The sequence below is a fragment of the Lissotriton vulgaris genome, chromosome 2_1, assembly GCF_964263255.1.
Source record: "Lissotriton vulgaris chromosome 2_1, aLisVul1.2, whole genome shotgun sequence".
In the NCBI taxonomy this organism is placed as follows: domain Eukaryota; kingdom Metazoa; phylum Chordata; class Amphibia; order Caudata; family Salamandridae; genus Lissotriton; species Lissotriton vulgaris.
The window spans coordinates 756,399,575-756,419,476 of record NC_141687.1 but is presented as its reverse complement, the minus strand read 5'-3'; the positions used below and the strand labels follow the sequence as shown (position 1 = coordinate 756,419,476).

Sequence of the window (19,902 nt, the reverse complement as noted above, 5' to 3'; positions counted from 1 at the left end):
CCCAGCTGTCTGCAGGTTCCTATACCACCCATATGCGGCGGACGGTGTACTTCCTTTTTCTCAATTTCATCAGGAGTTTAGGTTGCCGGAGGGGGAAAGACTCCGTTATCTGCAGGCACGACACTGGGCTCTTAGCGAGCAGGTCCGGCCCAAGGCGGACAGGCAGCTTACCCCCTATGAATATCGGCTAATTACGTAAGACAGATAAGAAACTTATTTCGGACCTTTATAAGATGCTACCGAATAAATATACACATGTCTATAGTGCTAGCAGAACGCGGCGGGAGAGGGAATTAGATAGGACTTTTACCCGCAAGGAATGGGAAGGCATTTATTATAGGGCGCGTCATTCCGCTTACCATATGGGACTTACAGACACTAACGAAAATTGTAACCTTTGGTACTACACTCGGGAACGACTTCACGAAATGGACCATACCAGGGATGTGCTTTGCTGGCGGGGGTGTGGGCAAGTGGGACTCTGGTGCATTTGCTCTGGGACTGTACACATCTTCAGGGCAACTAGAAACAGGTTCTTGATGAAGTGGACACACACTTGGACACAGAGATTCCCAGTCTCCCCTCATACATCCTTTTGGGGCTTCCGAACACCCCGATGTATCCGCTACGTTCCCGTAGAGGTCGCTTGATTGCGAATGCGCTAGGCTCAGCATTGCAAAACATTGTGGTACACTGCAGGTCTGCAATTGTTCCCACCTTGCAAGGTTGGCTCCATCGTCTATGGATGGTGCTTGGTTTGGAAAAACTCTCTCTAACAGCGAAGGGAGCTAGATATGCAGAATTGTGGCAGCCCTTTTTGTCCCTATTGTCTTCTGAGTTTTGGGCGGTCACCTGCCCAAGATACCAGAGATTGTTGCTTCTCTCGGAGGCGCCTGATGGCGAATAGAGCTAGCGCGTTAGATGTGGGTTTCATTGGTGGACCAGGACCAGGGGTGAGGGGGGGGGGGGGGTGGGGTTAGGGGGAAGGGTAAGGGGTAAGGGAGGGGGGGTTAGGAGATGAGCTCTTCTTTGGTTAGGTTGTCTTTAGTTTTCCTTGTTACATGTTTCCTTAATGTGGGGGCTGTATACTCGTTGTATGGAGGCGATTATGGTCCTCTATTTAGTTTGGATGCCTTACAGCTGGTGTATTTTATGTTAGCTTCAGCAGTCTTGGAGTCTGTCGCTGATATTTTGTGTATGTTTATTGCATGTCATGCCTTCAATAAAAATTATTTAATACAGAAATGAGTCAAACTTAGAAGTGTATTTACAAAACATTCAAAAGGAAAAGCCTAAATGTTTGCCACCTGAGAAAATTCTAAAATATCACATCTCCCACTGGTAAGAATTCAAATAAAAAAATTAGTACCCACAAATTTTGGTTTAAATCACCAACCCATAGTCAAGACGCAGAGTTAAATCAATTTCAAGACATTTGTCAGAGTAAACATATTTCAACATTTAAAAAAATATTCAGTTAAACACTTACCTCGTCCAATGACTTGTCCTCCAAAGCAGTTAAATCTATCAAAGGATTTTTCACACCTTGAGATACCATGATCTTCAAACCTACATAACAGTAAATTACCTTTGATCATGATTCACAAACAGGCCATTTTTACAATTGTAGTTAAACTCACACAAGTAGAGCCAGGACTGGAAACATTATCCTCTCATTACAAATAGTGTGCAGGGTTTATGTACTTCTTGGATTCTGATGTGCAGATTGTCATGTACCATCCTCTGCTTCCCTGTACAACACCCAACTGTGGTTACTAAAACTGAACTATGCCATATCTCATAATGCAGGAAAACAGCAACAAAAGAAACAAACAGAACACGAACAGTGGTTGCAGCAATTGGTTTCTTTGCACTTTCTGAAATTACACATAATAGCCCACAAAGAAATTACACAAATTTCGCACCTCCCTAAGAAAATCTGAAAAGAAATATTTGCATTACATTTTTTTTTATAAAAGTAGATATCCTGAACACAGATAATGCTAAGTTTTCTAAGGAACATTCAACTTTACCAAAGACTGCACTGACATAAGAGTCAAATGCTGTCAAACAAGTTCTAGAGGGTTCATTTTGAACCAATTCAAAAGAAAATCACACAGACGCAGAGCCATTAGGTTGCTCGCCTTCCCAGAAGCCCAGGAAAAAAATTGGATCTACTTGCTCCAACATTTCCTTTTTTTTTCTTCTAATTACATAAGCGTTTTTTGAAGCTCGTATGAACTCGGAAAACCATGTGAATTATCAAAGTAGAAAGGTTATCTGAGAGCAAGGTAAAAGACTGCAGGCGGAGCAAATAAAACAAGCATTTACAATGCAACTTTCTCGCCTTTGCAAAGGTTAGAGCTATTGGCATTGTAAATGACACAATTTTTATGTATGTGTTTGTTTTGAAAACAGATAAATAAATGGCAGTCATTTACAATGCCAATAGCTTAATCTCTCGCAAATGCGAGACCTATTGCATTTGCACGCACACACAGAGAGCCAGACACACACACACACACACACAGAGCCAGACACACACACAGAGCCAGACACGCACACACAGAGCCAGACACGCACACACAGAGCCAGACACAGAGCCAGACACGCACACACAGAGCCAGACACAGAGCCAGACACGCACACACAGAGCCAGACACAGAGCCAGACACACACACACAGAGCCAGACACAGAGCCAGACACACACACAGACACAGAGCCAGACACACACACAGAGCCAGACACACACACACAAAGCTAGACACACAGACACACACACACAGAGCCAGACACAGACACAGAGCCAGACACACAGACACAGAGTCAGACACACGCACACACAGAGCCAGACACAGAGCCAGACACACGCACACACAGAGCCAGACACACACACAAACAGAGCCAGACACACACAGAGCCAGACACACACAGAGCCAGACACACACACACACACAGAGCCAGACACACACACACACACACACACACACACAGAGCCAGACACACACACACACACACACACACACACAGAGCCAGACACACACACACACACACACAGAGCCAGACACACACACACACACACACACACAGAGCCAGACACACACACACACACAGAGCCAGACACACACACACACAGAGCCAGACACACACACACACACAGAGCCAGACACACACACACAGAGCCAGACACACACACACACACACACACACACACACAGAGCCAGACACACACACAGAGCCAGACACACACACACACACAGAGCCAGACACACACACACACACACACAGAGCCAGACACACACACACAGAGCCAGACACACACACACACACACACAGAGCCAGACACACACACACACACACAGGCGCGCACACACACAGGCACACACACAGGCACACACACACACAGGCACACACAGGCACACACACAGGCACACACACACACACACACAGGCACAGACACACACAGGCATACAGGCACACACACAGGCACACACACGGGCACACAGAGCCAGACACACCCTCAAAAGCAGTAGCTAATGTAGTGTAGTTTGCCGAATGTTTGGTACCGTCCTGCGAATTTGGGCACAATTACCTCTTAAAGTTCCCTGATACTGCGTCCACTGTATTGTATCACTATACAAAAAAAAAGACACTGTGCACAGACACTCTCTCACTTTCCTGACTTTTTTATTGCATTTATTTCGCTATCACAGTGCCCCCACCCCCACAGTTAATAATCATATCCCTATCATAGTTGAAATAATTTTATTTTAGATAAAGGCATCGGTAAACAATAACAAACAAAACCGAAAAATTGTACAATAACTAAACATTATACAAAGAGTAACATGTTTGTCCCCAAATCTATCTTTTTTAACAAGACAGTAGTTAGGGGCATCTGTAGAGTGCATTGTTTGGCGCCTCTACAACGTCAACGTGCTATTTTCTAAATCATCATTGTTCCGTTTCGTCCCAAAATACCAATCTGGCCACAGTGCGCTTTATAAATGCCATAAATACATAATATAATACAAATAGTGACTTTTGGGGTGGCACCAGTCCTACCCGAATTAGAATCTGCTGCAGGTGTGGTTACCAGCTGTGTTTTTTTGTGGGTGGGGGAGGGTTATTTGCAATATACGCCTTTACCCTCATGTGTAATATTTTTAAATGTGTCAGTTTCACAGGGCAGGCCTTTGCCCTCGCAGTGACGTTGGGGCACATGCATCCACGTCTCGGGAGGGCACCTGCTCTTCAGCCTCTGCACGTCACGTTGGAATAAACACGTGTTTGTACCTCTTTCCCCTGGTGGCATCAGAAGTGAGGACAGAGAGTCTTGTCGAATTCTGACTGGCAGCGCTGCCCAGCACGTGTCTGAGGTAAGCTAGGATGCCCAAATTCACGAAGTGTGTAAATAAAACTAACGCCTGCTGTTTATTTCGACCAATCTTACGTAATTGCATCAAAAGTCATAACTAGATTCCCCGTGGCATGTGGCTGGTGGTCAAACCAGTCACATGGGTCTATAGAGATAAGCTTGACTGAGGATTCCTTCGAAATGATCCAGTCAAGGGTGGCCCCTTTTTAGGTCGAGCACGAGACCTCTTGTATATACTTTAGTAAATACTTACTTGAATGTGGACACGAGTCGGACGCACGCTTTTTCAGTGTCAGATTTGTCCTTGTGAGCGCGCTTTTGCTGCTGGCTGTTTGCTGTGAATGTGTGCGAGCGCTTTCGGTTAGGTCCTTTTCCTCACCCGTATCTGTTAAAACACTCTGTCCCTGGTTTTATAAGGCCATTGATATAGCGCTTCATTGTGACCCGTAGTTAGGCGCTTGAGCAACCGATGTTATTGGTATAGGTGGGATCTTGGGGCAGAGGAGGCTTGCTGCCGCGCCTTGCGTCATAGGTTGAGATCAAGAAGAGCGCCTCGTGCGATCTGCGGCGGATTCCTTTGTCTGCCTGAGGCGCTGCGAGAATGCAAGGATTGGGACAGCAGTGTCTAGAACTCCCCTGGGGCACCCTAATAAAGCTTGATCACCCCACCCCTGACCCGCCAGGCCCTCCCTGCACAGCGCCTCCCGCCAGATGAATGCTATTTCTGCAGCGAATGTGCCCCCTCCCGGCTCGCCCGGTTTGGAAATGACAGGCGATTGCAGCATGTTCCCGCTCTGTGTTTTTGTTAATTTTGGGACTGCTACAGTTACCTCCTGGGAAGAACGTTTCCAAAGTGACGTGCTCTTAAAAATGGAATTTTGAAATATTCAGAGGCCCGCGTTGCGTGAAATTATGATTTCTTTCTATTACCTACCATGAATACTGTGTAAACATTGGGCTGGGCTAGTGGAATTGATTCCGCGGCGATTCGAGGTTTATAACACTTTTGCATTTGCCTCAAACACACACTACGCTGCCTCACACACACACACACACACACACACACACACACACACTGCGCTTCCTCACACACACACACACACTACGTAGTCACACACTGCTGTGTCACTCACACTGCCCTATCACAAACACTGCGCGGTTACACACAAACTGCACTGTGAGACACACACTGCACTGCCTCATACACACACACACACATTGCCCTGCCTCTCCCACACACATTGCCCTGCCTCTCCCACACACATTGCCCTGCCTCTCCCACACACATTGCCCTGCCTCCCACACACACACACACACACACTGCCCTGCCACACACACACACACACACACACACACACACACACTGCCCTGCCACACACACACACACACACACTGCCCTGCCACACACACACACACACACACACACACTGCCCTGCCACACACACACACACACTGCCCTGCCTCACACACACACACACACACACACTGCGCTGCCTCTCACACACACACTGCGCTGCCACACACACACACACACACACACTGCGCTGCCACACACACACACTGCGCTGCCACACACACACACACACACTGCGCTGCCACACACACACACACACTGCGCTGCCACACACACACACACACTGCACTGCCACACACACACACACTGCACTGCCACACACACACACACACTGCACTGCCACACACACACACACACACTGCACTGCCACACACACACACACACACTGCACTGCCACACACACACACACTGCGCCGCCCCACACACACACACACACACACACTGCGCCGCCCCACACACACACACACACACTGCGCCGCCCCACACACACACTGCGCCGCCCCACACACACACACTGCGCCGCCCCACACACACACACTGCGCCGCCCCACACACACACACTGCGCCGCCCCACACACACACTGCGCCGCCTCACACACACACTGCGCCGCCTCACACACACACTCCGCCGCCTCACACACACAATCCGCTGCCTCACACACACACTGCGCTGCCTCACACACACACTGCGCTGCCTCACACACACACTGCGCTGCCTCACACACACACTGCGCTGCCTCACACACACACACTGCGCTGCCTCTCACACACACACACTGCCTCACACACACACACTGCGCTGCCTCACACACACACACTGCGCTGCCTCACACACACACACTGCGCTGCCTCACACACACACACTGCGCTGCCTCACACACACACACTGCGCTGCCTCACACACACACACTGCGCTGCCACACACACACTGCGCTGCCTCACACACACACACTGCGCTGCCTCACACACACACACTGCGCTGCCTCACACACACACTGCGCTGCCTCACACACACACTGCGCTGCCTCACACACACACTGCGCTGCCTCTCACACACACACTGCGCTGCCTCACACACACACACACTGCGCTGCCTCACACACACACACACACTGCGCTGCCTCACACACACACACACTGCGCTGCCTCACACACACACACACTGCGCTGCCTCACACACACACACTGCTCTGCCTCACACACACACACACACTGCGCTGCCTCACACACACACACTGCGCTGCCTCACACACACACACTGCGCTGCCTCACACACACACACTGCGCTGCCTCACACACACACACTGCGCTGCCTCACACACACACACACACACACTGCGCTGCCTCACACACACACACACACACACACTCACACACACTGCACTGCCTCACACACTGCACTGCCACATAATTTCACAGCTATCAATGCAACATACACTCCAAATACCACTCAGTGCCACATAGTTATATGCACATAATTACACTACACTCAATGCAACATACACTACAAATACCGCTCAGTGCCACATAACTACACACCACATAATTACACTCTACTGAATGCAACACACACTCCACACAATACCAATCAGTGCCACATAATTGTATGCTACATAATTACACTGCACTCAATGCAACATACACTCCAAACAATACCACTCAGTGCCACAAAATTACACGCCACACAATTACACTCTACTGAATACAACATACACTCCACACAATACCACTCAGTCCCACATAATCACATGCTAAATAATTACACTGCGCTCAATGCAACATACATTCCAAATACTACTCAGTGCCACCTAATTACACGCCGCATAATTACACTGCACTGAATGCAACATACACTCCAAATACCACTCAGTGCCACATAATTACACACCACATATTTACACTGCACTCCATGCAACATACACTCCAAATACCACTGAGTGCCACATAATTACACTGCACTCAATGCAACATTCACTCCAAATCCCACTCAGTGCCACATAATTACACACCATATAATTACTCTAATGAATGTAACACACACTCCACACAATACCACTCAGTTCCACATTATGATATGCTACATAATTACACTGCACTCAATGCAACATACACTCCAAACAATACCACTCAGTGCCATATAATTATATGCTACGTAATTACACTACACTCAATGCAACATACACTCCAAATACCACTCAGTGCTACTTAATTACCCTACTGAATACAACATACACTCCCCATATTACCACTCAGTGCCATATAATTACACACCTCATACTTACACTACTCAATGCAACATAAATACACTATCGCACTCACTCTATTTATCGCATTCACTCTCTGTCCATCTATCTTTTGCCTTCCCTCTATCTATCGCCCTCCCTCTATCTATCTATCCATCTCCCTCACTCTATCTATTGCTTCACCACAGCATCACTCATGGGAAATACAACATCACTAGGTGCTACCACAGCATCACTGAACGCCACAGCATCTCTCGTCGCCACCACAACATCACTCAGCGCCTCCACACTATCAATCTGTGCAACCACTCAACAACTGGTTCAAATATGTTCTCTCAATATTTCAAGCTTTATTACAAATGTCACAAAAAGATGTTAATATTTCACTTCTGTTCTTGGATTTTCGTCATAATAAAATACAATTAACATAATCTTCACAAAAATGATTTACAAAAGTTTAATCTATTGCCATTATAAATTACAATAACTTTTATTTAAGTATTAATTATTAAAAAATGTAAAAACCATTGTTAATAGTAATATCAATACATCTAAATCACGTAAATACAACACATATTGCATTATAAATGCTATAGGTGTCACATTTGCGAAAGTTAAAACTATTGGCATTGTAAATGACAAAGCTATTAAGTTCGCTATTTTCAAAACCAACACAAATAAAAAATGTGTCATTTACAATAATAGCTCAAACTTTCCTAATGCGAGACCTATTGCATTGCAAATGCTTTTTTTTTTAAAAACACATTTCATTGGTAGAGCACATAGAAAGTCGCAGACCCCTGTACCCCAGAGGTATCTGCAGGACACCAGCACACATATACAACAATGTAATCCATCATTACTTTTATAGTCAATGCATCGGGATCAATGTTTATAACTCATCCTCCCCCTTCCCTTCCCCTGTCCCCGCCGTCCCCCCCCCCAAACTCCATCCCACCCGGAACCCCCCCCCACACGGTTCCCGACATGTCCGGTCATACACACACACATACACACACACAGCTCACACTAGAGCGGACTCAAGCCTCCAGATCAGGGTCTGGTTCCACTGGTGGCTCCAGCCAAATACCCCTGTAATCGGCCCAGCTCTTCCAAATCTTGTAGTGTTTGCTGGGGCAGCCCCGAGCCAGAAATATGTGTTTCTCCATCCCCATACAGAAATCTAGGCCCCTTTTCCATGCTATGAGCGATAACCTGCGGGTTCTTCCAGGCCCTCGCAATGTCTCTCTTGGCCACAGTGAGACCCAGTAAAAGCAGCTGCCGCTTATATATGTTGCCTCCCACCCCCTCAAGCACATGCAACAACCCCAACCGCGGCGTGCGCGGGAGCACCCAACCCAGCGCCTCATCCAAACCATTCCAGACGCCACTCCAGAATCTACTTAATCGTTTGCAACTCCATACTGTATGGCAGAAGGTGCCCTCCTCGTGTCCACACCTAGTACAGTCTGGGCAGCACTTAGGCCCGCCCTCCAAAGCCTCTTTCTTGTATAGTACACCCTGTGAAGGTATTTGAATTGTATCAAATCGAAGACGGACCGATATGGCCACTCCTCTAGGACCGCTGCCCCCCCCCCCCCCCCCCCAAAGCCTTGTTCCAGTCCTCCTCCTCCAGTGGCCCTACCTCAGCCTCCCAGGTTTCCTTAAGCGCCTGCAAGTCTGAGGAGCAGTGTATGATCAGGGACTGGTAGATACGTGAGATTTTCTTTGTGTCTATATTCCCCATAAATACTCGGGCCTCCAGCGGGCTAAACTCAGGAAGGGACGTCAAGCCCTCCAGATCCGGGGCCAGGGCATGGCGCAACTGTAGATACCGGAAGAACTGCGTGTGGGGCATGTGGAACTCTGTGCTTAGCTCTTGAAATTACTTAAGCGTCGTTCCCGACATAACATCCCCCAACCGGGAAATACCGATGGCGGCCCAGCCTGTAAAGCCCGAGAGGGCCGCCAGGTCTGGTAGGCGGTCATAGCCCCACAGGGGGGTTTCTTCAGTCAGGGTCCTCCACCACCCCATCCGCCGCAACGCACGTCTCCAGACATCAAAGACAACTTGTGTCACTGGCGGAAGGGCCCTGCGCCCCCTCATCTCATAAAGCCATGTGTGGAGAGTATGAGGTTCCATCAGCAGCCTCTCTAGTGCGTAGGCCGGGTCGCCTCTCTCCTCATACCACCATTCATTTAATACTAACAGATGTGACGCCTGGTAGTAGGAAAGAACATCAGAGGTCGCCAGCCTCCCACAATATGTTGAGCGAAAACACGTGCGCAACGCCACCCTAATAGAGCCGCCCGCCCAGAGGAATTGTCCCAAGGCGGAGTCCACCTGCTTGAACCAAGAGGGCTGGATTGGATACTGATGATTTTGTAGCTGATGCAGCAGTCTGGGTAGGGCCACCATTTTAAAAATAGCTGATCTACCATAGATGGTCAGCGGCATACGGGACCATACTTTAATATCCGCTTGGGTCAGTTCCCAGACCGGTGCTACATTGCGCTCCCATGCGACTGCCGGTATCTCTGTCAGAAATACCCCCAGGTATTTAAGGCCCCCCATTGCCTTCTGCAATTCAGACGCCCAGTCTCCCAGCGTCGGACCACTCCCCAGCACCCAGAACGTAGATTTGCGGGGATTCATGTAGAGGCCCGAGGTTTCGCCAAAGATTTGCAGTATCCGTTAAAAAGAACAGGACGTCATCCGCGTACAACGTGATGCGGTCTGATATGTCCCGCGACCACTCGAATCCTCGCAACTGCGCATCGATCCGGACCCAGGCTGCCAGGGGCTCCATGGCCAGGGCAAATAAGTATGGAGAGAGGGGACAGCCCTGTCGGGTGCCCCTCTGAATGGCAAATCTCGATGACACCGCCCCCGCCACTTTAACAGAAGCCTTCAGCTCGGTATACAGCAACCTCACATACGACACAAAGACCGGCCCTAGGTTCAGACGTGGCAAGAGCGAGAACAGATACGTCCAGCTGAGTGAATCAAATGCCCTGTCCATATCAGCCAGGAAGAGCGCCGCCTGCGCCCCAGAGGACCGAAACGCCGCAACCGCGACATGGGCTCTCCTGATGTTGTGCCGGGTCGCCCGCCGGGGCATGAATCCGGCCTGATCTGGGTGGATAAGTTCGGAAATATATGGTAGCAATCTATTAGCCAGCGCTTTGGCCAAAACCTTGGCCTCCACATTTAGTAAAGAAATCGGACGGTACGATGCGTACTGCTCAGGGGGTCGACCTGGTTTGTGAAACACCACCACCTCGGCGTGCCTCCAGTCTGGGGGCAGACTACCCTGCTCCCTAGCCTCCTCTACTACTGCTCTGTAATGGGCTCCCAGCTGCAGATGGATTTTCTGAAAGAATTTGCTGGGGAAGCCATTAGTGGCCGGAGCCTTCCCAGTGTTCAGTTCCCCAAGAGTAACTCCCAACTCATCCTCTGTCAGATGCCTGTCTAGGCGTTCGCGGGTTTCATCTGTGATCGCTTGTGGCGGCAGATAGTCTATGAATTTGGCGACAAGGTCCGAGTCTATGCTTTCATGTGGAGAGTATAGGTCCGCATAGTACGCCGCAAAGCCCTCCGCTATCAACTTATGGGTCTGTCATCAAGGAGCCTGAATCATCTAGAATCCTCGGGGGAGTCTGAGCATGGAAATGTCCCCGACATAGTCTATGAAGCATCGTTCCTGATTTATCCCCCCATTGATACACTCTGCTGCGGGTATTCAGCCACATCTGCCGGGCCTCGTCCATTAACAATGAGGCATAGGACTGCTGCGCCAACCCCATCCAGTCCACTACATCGCGCCAATTCCCTAATGTCCGCCTCGGCCTGAGTCAGGGTCTCCCTACGCCTCCTCTTAGCCGCCGCGCACCATGCACCTTTGATCTCCTCCCACCTAGCGCCCCCCCACCAACTGGGAGACTGGTACGCTCCCAAAGATCCCGGATTCTGATCGAGCTAGCCCTCCAACAGCTCCCAACACTGATCAACCTAACCTTTATAGCTCGTCCCCTGGCACCTCAGAGTCGCCCCTAGACCGCTGATCACCTCCCCGCCAGCCATCCACCAAAACCGCGAGCTTGGTACGCCTATAAAGACTCTTGAGTCGGCTCAAGCCAACCTCTCTCCCCTTCCACCTATACATGCCACCTGTACTGCTCCTGAACCATTGCCCTCCTACCCTTTAGCGCCCCCAGCTTATATTGATCTCGAAATTCTGCACTCCAGAGCGGCTAAAGTAACCCAGAGCATCCATAGCTCCATTCTGGACCTTATGAACCTCCTTCACCTTGCGGAACTCTCCCTTGCTAACCTCAAGCCACCTCAATGCCCCCCCCCTCCTCCCCCACAGACCATGGATCACAGAGCCTCCCAAGCACCCACTACCGCTACCTTTGAGACATCTTCGCCCGCGCAAGCAACCTTGCCACCTTTCAGAGGAGGAAGCCCAAGCTCTTGCCCTCTCTTACAACTCTACCACTTCCACCTCTAATCCACTAGACTTCACAGAAAACAAAATCCCAGCCATCCTCCAAGACCACAACTGTGTCCAAGCCATCAGCCGTCCACTAGATAAGATTCTTGAATACCCCATCAGCACAGTCACCATCAACCCCAACAGGCCAGCTACCCACCATAACAGAAGTGTAGTTAAAAGTATTCCTGTCCGTCCAGATCCCTGACACTCCCCCAGACCTCCCCCCTATCTGGTCTCAATCAGTTGCTGATCGGCAGTTAAGGATGCCGCTGATATTGCTGACCTCATCCTGAACAAAAATGTGGACCTAGCTATACTAACCAAATCCTGGCTCAATGAATACTCTTCCCCGTGCCAGGACTTATTCGCTATGAATACTGGCTCGCTGGACTCCTGGGGGGTAGTGTGGGACGCCTTTAAAGCCTACATAACGGGGTTTTGTATCGTGAAACACGATTAAGTGTTGCGTGACCCGGGCTACGCTGACCCCTATTGAGCAGCAGCTGACAGACATAGACAGGGAATCTTTGAACCATCCTAGCTCAGAAAAGACAAAACAACGGTCACACTACTAATAGACTTCAGAAACTCTGCAGAGCGAGAATCCCACTTTTTCAGCAAATATGCGACCGCCCGTGGCTATGGAGAAGGAGAGTGGCCTGGTCGTACAATAAGTCTTACAATGTTGTTCTGAGGTCTGGCTCTGGACAGCTCCTCAACAGCACTTCCGAGATTCGCAATGAATTCTTGGACTACTATGCCACCATGTATACATCCAAGGCTGGTCGGGATCCTACTGCACAGGAGGCTTATTTGTTTGTGACAGCACTGGTATGTATGGAGAAATATATACAGAACTTCCTGGCAGAACCCTTCTCGAAGGAGGAAGTCATTAGAGCAATAGAGGCTTTGAATGGCTCTACGGCCTCTGGCATGGATGGCTTTACCAGCGACTTTTATAAGACATAAGGATTTTCTGGCACCTAAGTTGATAAAAGTATATGCCGAATGACTTGAGCGTAATATGCTACCCCCCACGCTCAGAGAAGCAGTAATACTCCTCCCCAAACCGGGCAAGGGTCCCCTGCAGTGCGCGTAATATCGGCCATTAAATTTGGATTATAAGATCCTCGTGAAAATGATTGCCCTTCGCCACGCCCTTTTGTGTCAATTTTTTGATGGACAAGGTCATCTCCCCTGTGGAATCGGGATTTGTTCCCCAAAGATACACTACGCTTAATCTTCATACCATGATTGCGGTCCTGCATAGAATAAGCCCAGTGGTCCCCGCAGCGGCCATTCGACTAGACATGGAGAAGGCCTTCGGTTCTTTAGAGTGGCCCTTTTTTGTGGCAGTAATGCTGAGAATGGATATGCCTAACAGATTTGTGGCCAACACAGCGATGCTGTATAACGGTCCCACAGAGAGATTGAGACTAAACGGTACATTGTCCCGCCCCTTCCAGTTATAGCGAGGCACCAGACAGGGCTGGCCCCCGTCATCGCTTTTATTTATTCTTGCAATGGACCCACGAGAAGCATCTACACAGAGGTCTGCAGTTTAACACTGGACCATTGCTGGTCTCTGGATACGCAGAGGACGTCATTCTTTATGTGCGCAATCCTCAGGAGAATCTAGATCCATTGATATGGGAAATCATACATTTTGGCCAATTCTCAGGTCTGGGTATAAACTGGCAGAAATCGGTAATATTCCCCCTGACATCCAGCACAGTGGAGTGGAAGCGTGAATTCCCGATGGACTAGTGCACGGACTCGACCAAATATTTTAGGCGTTCACAATCATCTAGACAGGGCATAAATGCTTAGGCTCAATTATGGAAAAACGGTTCATAACTTAGAGGTGCAGATAGAAAGATGGTTGCGCCTCCCCCTCTCCATCGTGGGCCATGTGGCCCTGTTCAAAATGATTGTATTGCCAAAAGTTTTATACCTCTTTAACAATATTCTGATCCCTCTACCAAATATTTTTTTTTAACACTATGTTCGTACATGATCAGGCTTACACGGGGGGCAGGGGGGGAGGGGGGGGGGGGGGATGAAAGGGTCCTAGGGTGAGGTGGCAGGTTATGACCTTGCTCTATGACAGGGGAGGATTCAGTGTCCCAGATCTTCAGCTCTACTACCTTCTAGACCAGAGTAGCTATGCGTTCGCCTGGTTCCATCCCGATACTTACAGCCCGAGGTGGATTTGGTTCTCCCTGATGCCTTGCAAGTTATATTACCCAGGGGCTTGGATAGGGACCACAAGGATATCCAAACTGTCTCCACCACTAGTTGGGCCTGGGACAAGCTTAGGAGCATGATGGGGGGCCCCCCTGTTTTACTCGTCCGCTCTGCCTATCCCCAACAGCAGATGGGTACCGAATAAGGGGGGAGAACCTAGTGCAGCGCACATTGGACAAATTTGACATTAAGTTTGGGGACCTGTTCCCAGGCGGGCAGTTTGTCCAATTTGACGGAAGATGAGCGTTTCCATTCAGCCTCCTTTATGGATGGATTTATTATGGAACGCGTTCGCTCAGATCTCAGCGCGACTTTGCCCAGTTTCCCTCTTGAACCGAAGTCATTTATCCCCTCACAATGGTAATAGAGTCAGCTAAGGGTGCGCCCTTAATTTCTAAACTGTATCGCGAATACCTGGCCCTAATCCTTGTAACAGATGATAAACTCAGCAGAGTATGGGAGGAGGACCTGGGGTACCCTATTCTGGACGAACAGTTGGCTAAATGTTGTTCCCTGACGAAAACGGTTTCTCTAAACAGCAGTCATAAGCTACTCCATTTAAAATTTTTACGTAGATTATATGTGACTCCAGAGACAACTCACAGAATAGACTCAACCAGGCCACACACGTTTAAAATACGGTGCCCCGCAGGCAGATTTTGCGCACCTCACTTGGACCTGTAAAAAGAATAGAACTTATTGGGAGGAAGTATATAAGGCACTCGGAGACATGGCTGACCTAGATATGGTTCCAACACCAGAGGTGGCTTTACTGGGCTGTATGGCCAACTTCCCAACAACAGTTCGGAAGTTTGTGTCCCTCAGTTTATTGGTGGTGAAAAAGGAAATCGTCTAGACACTGGGGTCAAAAAAGGGCTCCTACATTTAAGAGTTGGCTGCACAGCTTAGCGTACTGCAACAGAAACAGATTTATATGCTAGTACCTTGCTGCGCTCCTCGCGGCCTAAGAATATCTGTGGGCCACTCAAGGTACACAGGGCAGCAGCACAACAGAACCTTCCCACACCGATAGAGCGGGCCGTGTCTCTTTCCCTGCAGGGGTGGGTTAATGATACTGCTGGGTTGGATGGAGGGTCCTTATGGATTTCTTTGGGACTACATTTGTAAATCGTGGAACTATTCTCATGATGGGTATATTGCCAGCTTTGGTAAAAGAATGGGGAATGGTGGTGATATCTGGATGCTACCTCTGGGGTGGTTTATGAAACTTTTTGTGATTAATGTATATGCCATTATCTGCTAGCTGAACAATCGTAACAGTGAGATTTATGTTTCGGTTTATGATGTCATATGATGCGAACTGGTAAATAAAGTAAACAAAAATAACAACTCAGAAACACAGGTAGTTGAGCAGCACTGACAAAGAAGGATGTAATATTAAGGGTCTGAGAGAACGTAAGTGAACATTGAAATTAGTCGGTCAGACGTCTGCAGAAATCATTAGGTAATGAGAAAAGCCAAGTTATAAAAGGTTTCCAAAATTCTGTTTCACGATCTATAAATCTAAATGAAACAGGGAGTAGATTCCAAATTTTGGAGCCAAGTACAGAGAAAGATTTGGCTCCTTTTGTTTTGCATCTAAAAACAGGAATGGCCAACGGATTTAGGTAAGAAGATCTTAAGGTTCTGGAAGAATTGTAATGTTTAAAATGATCAGAAAGATGTATAGGGTCCAAACAGCAGAAGGCTCTAAAGACCAAGGTCAGAGTCTTAAAATCAGTTTAAGCTAATGCAGCTTCCTAATATCCCTGAGAAGTTTCAGAATTGGCCTGACTCCGGCACTTTGTACCACTTGAAGTTTTTGTAATACATTTTTAGAAATTCCTAACTACAAGCTATTGATGTAGTATGATCGTGAGGTAATATATGCTAGGGCTATGGTTTCCCTTGCTGAGAGGGGAAGATATTCAAACATGTGTGAACCTTACAAAAGGCCAAAATGGCATAAATGATGTTGCCTGTCTGCCAAAATGACATTCAAGTCGGAAGGGCAAACTTTCAAGTCCATAGTCAGGAAGGTTACGATAGTTTCCTGTCCCATGAGGACTTTTCTTTTTTTAAGGAAAGGATACCATGTTACAGAATTAGCTAGCAATGCCAGATAGGATGTAACAAAATGATCTCTAGAAAGGAGTGCAAAAAATATCAACCAACCAATTTTGGTACAGTATTTTTCAGGGTATCTTATTTCCATGCAGACAGGGCCAGCTATAGCATTGCTGGCGCCAGATGCAAGAATAATTTTCGGCGCCCCCACACCCCAAGACCGTCTCCTCGGATTATCTCACTACCACAAGACAGAACGTGCCCCTCAGCTCTCTGAACATAAGTTATTGCTAAACACATTGCCTCTCAGAGTTTGGCGCCCCCTCCACAGGGCAGCACCCAGTGCGGCCGCACCAGTCGCACTGCCCTAAGCCGGCCCTGCCTGCAGACAGTCTTTTTCTTCACATAAGCGCATTCAACCCTTAATACACATGCCCCAAGACACGTAGACCACCTTGTCCCATTTGCAGAGTGTCATCTGTCAGCCATGTCCCATTATCTTTGCACTTTATGAAAAATGACTGTATTAGACTGTATTGGGAAAGAATGATTGATGTGATACTGATGGATAGAAAGGAAAGGAAGGGAGGTTAGAAATGTTTAGTATCTAAACTGCAAACAAAGCCAGACGGACTGGGTTCCAATTCCAGCTTTTCCACTAAACGAGATACAATGATCTTGGGCAAATCATGGGATTCAAAAAACATAAATTCGAAAAACCTGTAAGTGATTGGAATCAGGCTCAGCACTTACAGTTTTATGAGAGAACATTTAAAAGGGACTACATTGAGCAACATGATGGCATGAACGCAACCGGTCTGTACCAAATGTATTTTCAGCTTACTTATTTTGCACAGGGTCAATTTCTAGACTGAAGAGTGCCCATGAAACTAAAAGTTGACTATCTTTGCTTGAATAAGATAAGCACCACACTCCTACTGTTATCATTACGAAAACAAAAACAATGAAAATATATAATAACAAAGTGTAAAGCTTACCATTGTCATCTAGTTTGGCACACTCAGCAAAAAGATCTTTTGAACCCATGTTTAATCGATCCCTGTGGAAATAATGGGATTGGAAGAATCTTGTCCAAAACTCTTTCTCTGTCAAGTTGTGTGGTACATTTTCTGCATATTTCAGTTTCACTGAATGGAAGAAAACAAGGTTTTTGGTAAATCTTCTGCAAACAATGCTCCATTATTTTCTATTTAAAAGGAGCAAATTATTTCACTGTTTCAGACTTACATAATGTTCATGATACAACTAGAAAGGAATGCACATTAACTGCAAAGTTTGCCTTGATGACAGTAAACTTCACAGACATTGAATAAAATGTACCTATTCTAAACTGAGAAATGCTTTTATAAGCTTAGCTCTCAACAGCTCATAGACTGATTACTGTAATGCTTTATAAATGGGTCTTAGCAAAACGCAGCTGGCCATTTAATATTAGTACTCAGGAAAAATCTCATCCGAGCATTTAGAAAATCTCTACACTGCTTTCAATGAAAAAATAATTAAATTTACAACTGGCTGCTTGAATGCAAATACATTAAAATGTTAGCATCTTCTACCTTACACAGTATTGTCAATCTCATATACCAAATCTACTCAACATTTCTTCCACCAACTTCTTTCTAAATGTGGCAGAGATGTCTTTTCAGGATCTTGGACCTCTTGATTCACTAGGCTCAATCATCAAACAATTATCAAAAACATCATGAAGACACTTTATATGTATGAGATGGCTTCAGTTGAGAAAGTCATTGAAAGACCTTGTAGGTAATAAGGTTCTCACAAATACCAAAAGTCAATCTGTCAGTGCCCAGAGTACCCTTAACTATATTGTGAAAATAAGATCAAACTCTACTCACAGGACCTCAAAAATCTGCAGAGCTTTATAAAAAAAAATCAAAATGCTCTAAGAAAGCACACACAAACACAGGTTTCATGGTCATCAATAAAACATTAATAAAGTGATCACTTTTAACACAATGCAGAAAATTGAGAAACTCAGTATTGTTGTAGGCTGGGGTACTCATTTACGTTCCAACGGGACACAAATATATAAAAACACCACTAGGAACCCAGAACAATAATTTACCATAGAGTGGACGAAAAGGAACACATTCCAAATACACCAAAGTCTACTACATGGTTGACCAATGCATCATATTTAGGTAAAGGCTTGATAGCCAAGATGTATCTCTTCTGAGCATTATCTTGGCAAGCCCAAATACCTCTCATGCAAATTGACATTTGTCTCTTTAATGAACAAAGAAGCAACCCAATGAAGATGTGGTGAAAATATAACCAATGTTTTGTTTATCAAACATTATTCTCATATATCATAACGCTTGTCTCAGTTGGATAATTTCTGGTACATGTGCAGAACACAGATGACAATAGATGTGTATGATCAAAATTCAGGTTTGCTAGCACATATCCTCTCGATTTAGATTTTCACAACTTCAGAAACTTCATGTATCTTCTTTAAGCTAAATGAACATGCCATTTATAAACAGCGTGGTGTAAACCTTAGTCCACTATAGCTTCAATGAGAGCTGCACAGTGGAATCTTAACATACCAAAATCTATCTATCTATCTTATATTTTTACATCATAGTAGTAAAGCATTTGACTAATGTGTTCCTATAACAAAGTAATTTAGTTATAATGTGTATCTCTTATGGTTTCTTCAGTTTAAAAGAAGTACTGCACTAGGATCCATGAGTTTTTCTTTGAAGAGTTAAGAAGTTTATTTGTTAGGCCTTCTAAACCAAATGGATCACGCATCCCCCAGCCACCACAATGGTATTCAGGGCACTGCAGGCAGGCCCGCTTAGAACTGGGTAGAGCCATCAAAAGCAGATCAAGCGGGAATATCCGTCTCGCAAGGGCCTCGTGTAAGAGTGCTGTCTCTAGATCTAAACGTGCCTGGGACGAACAGAGATGGCAAGACCTAAAGGAGGCCGGATCTCAGAAAGATTCCCGTAGGTTTATGAACGTTTTCAAATGGGGAAGTGAGGGCAACCCGGATAAACCACAGAATTGGGTCCCCCAAGATGAATGGGTAGCCTATTTCAAACCGCAATATGCAAAGGGCGAGG

At 46.9% G+C, this 19,902-nt stretch overlaps 1 protein-coding gene across 4 annotated transcripts in view; it reads right to left on the bottom strand.

The window, feature by feature from the left end:
- The window catches only part of GTF2H1 (general transcription factor IIH subunit 1), a 488,969-nt gene that overhangs the window by 378,878 nt on the left and 90,189 nt on the right, over positions 1 to 19,902 (bottom strand). For all 4 annotated transcript variants that reach the window (XM_086956061.1, XM_086956063.1, XM_086956064.1 and 1 more), the window contains exons 6-7: positions 17,788 to 17,937; positions 1,490 to 1,569 (exon numbers count right to left, since the gene is read on the bottom strand). In XM_086956061.1, the coding sequence (XP_086812187.1) occupies positions 1,490 to 1,569; positions 17,788 to 17,937 (230 nt within the window). The remainder of the gene's footprint in view (positions 1 to 1,489; positions 1,570 to 17,787; positions 17,938 to 19,902) is intronic.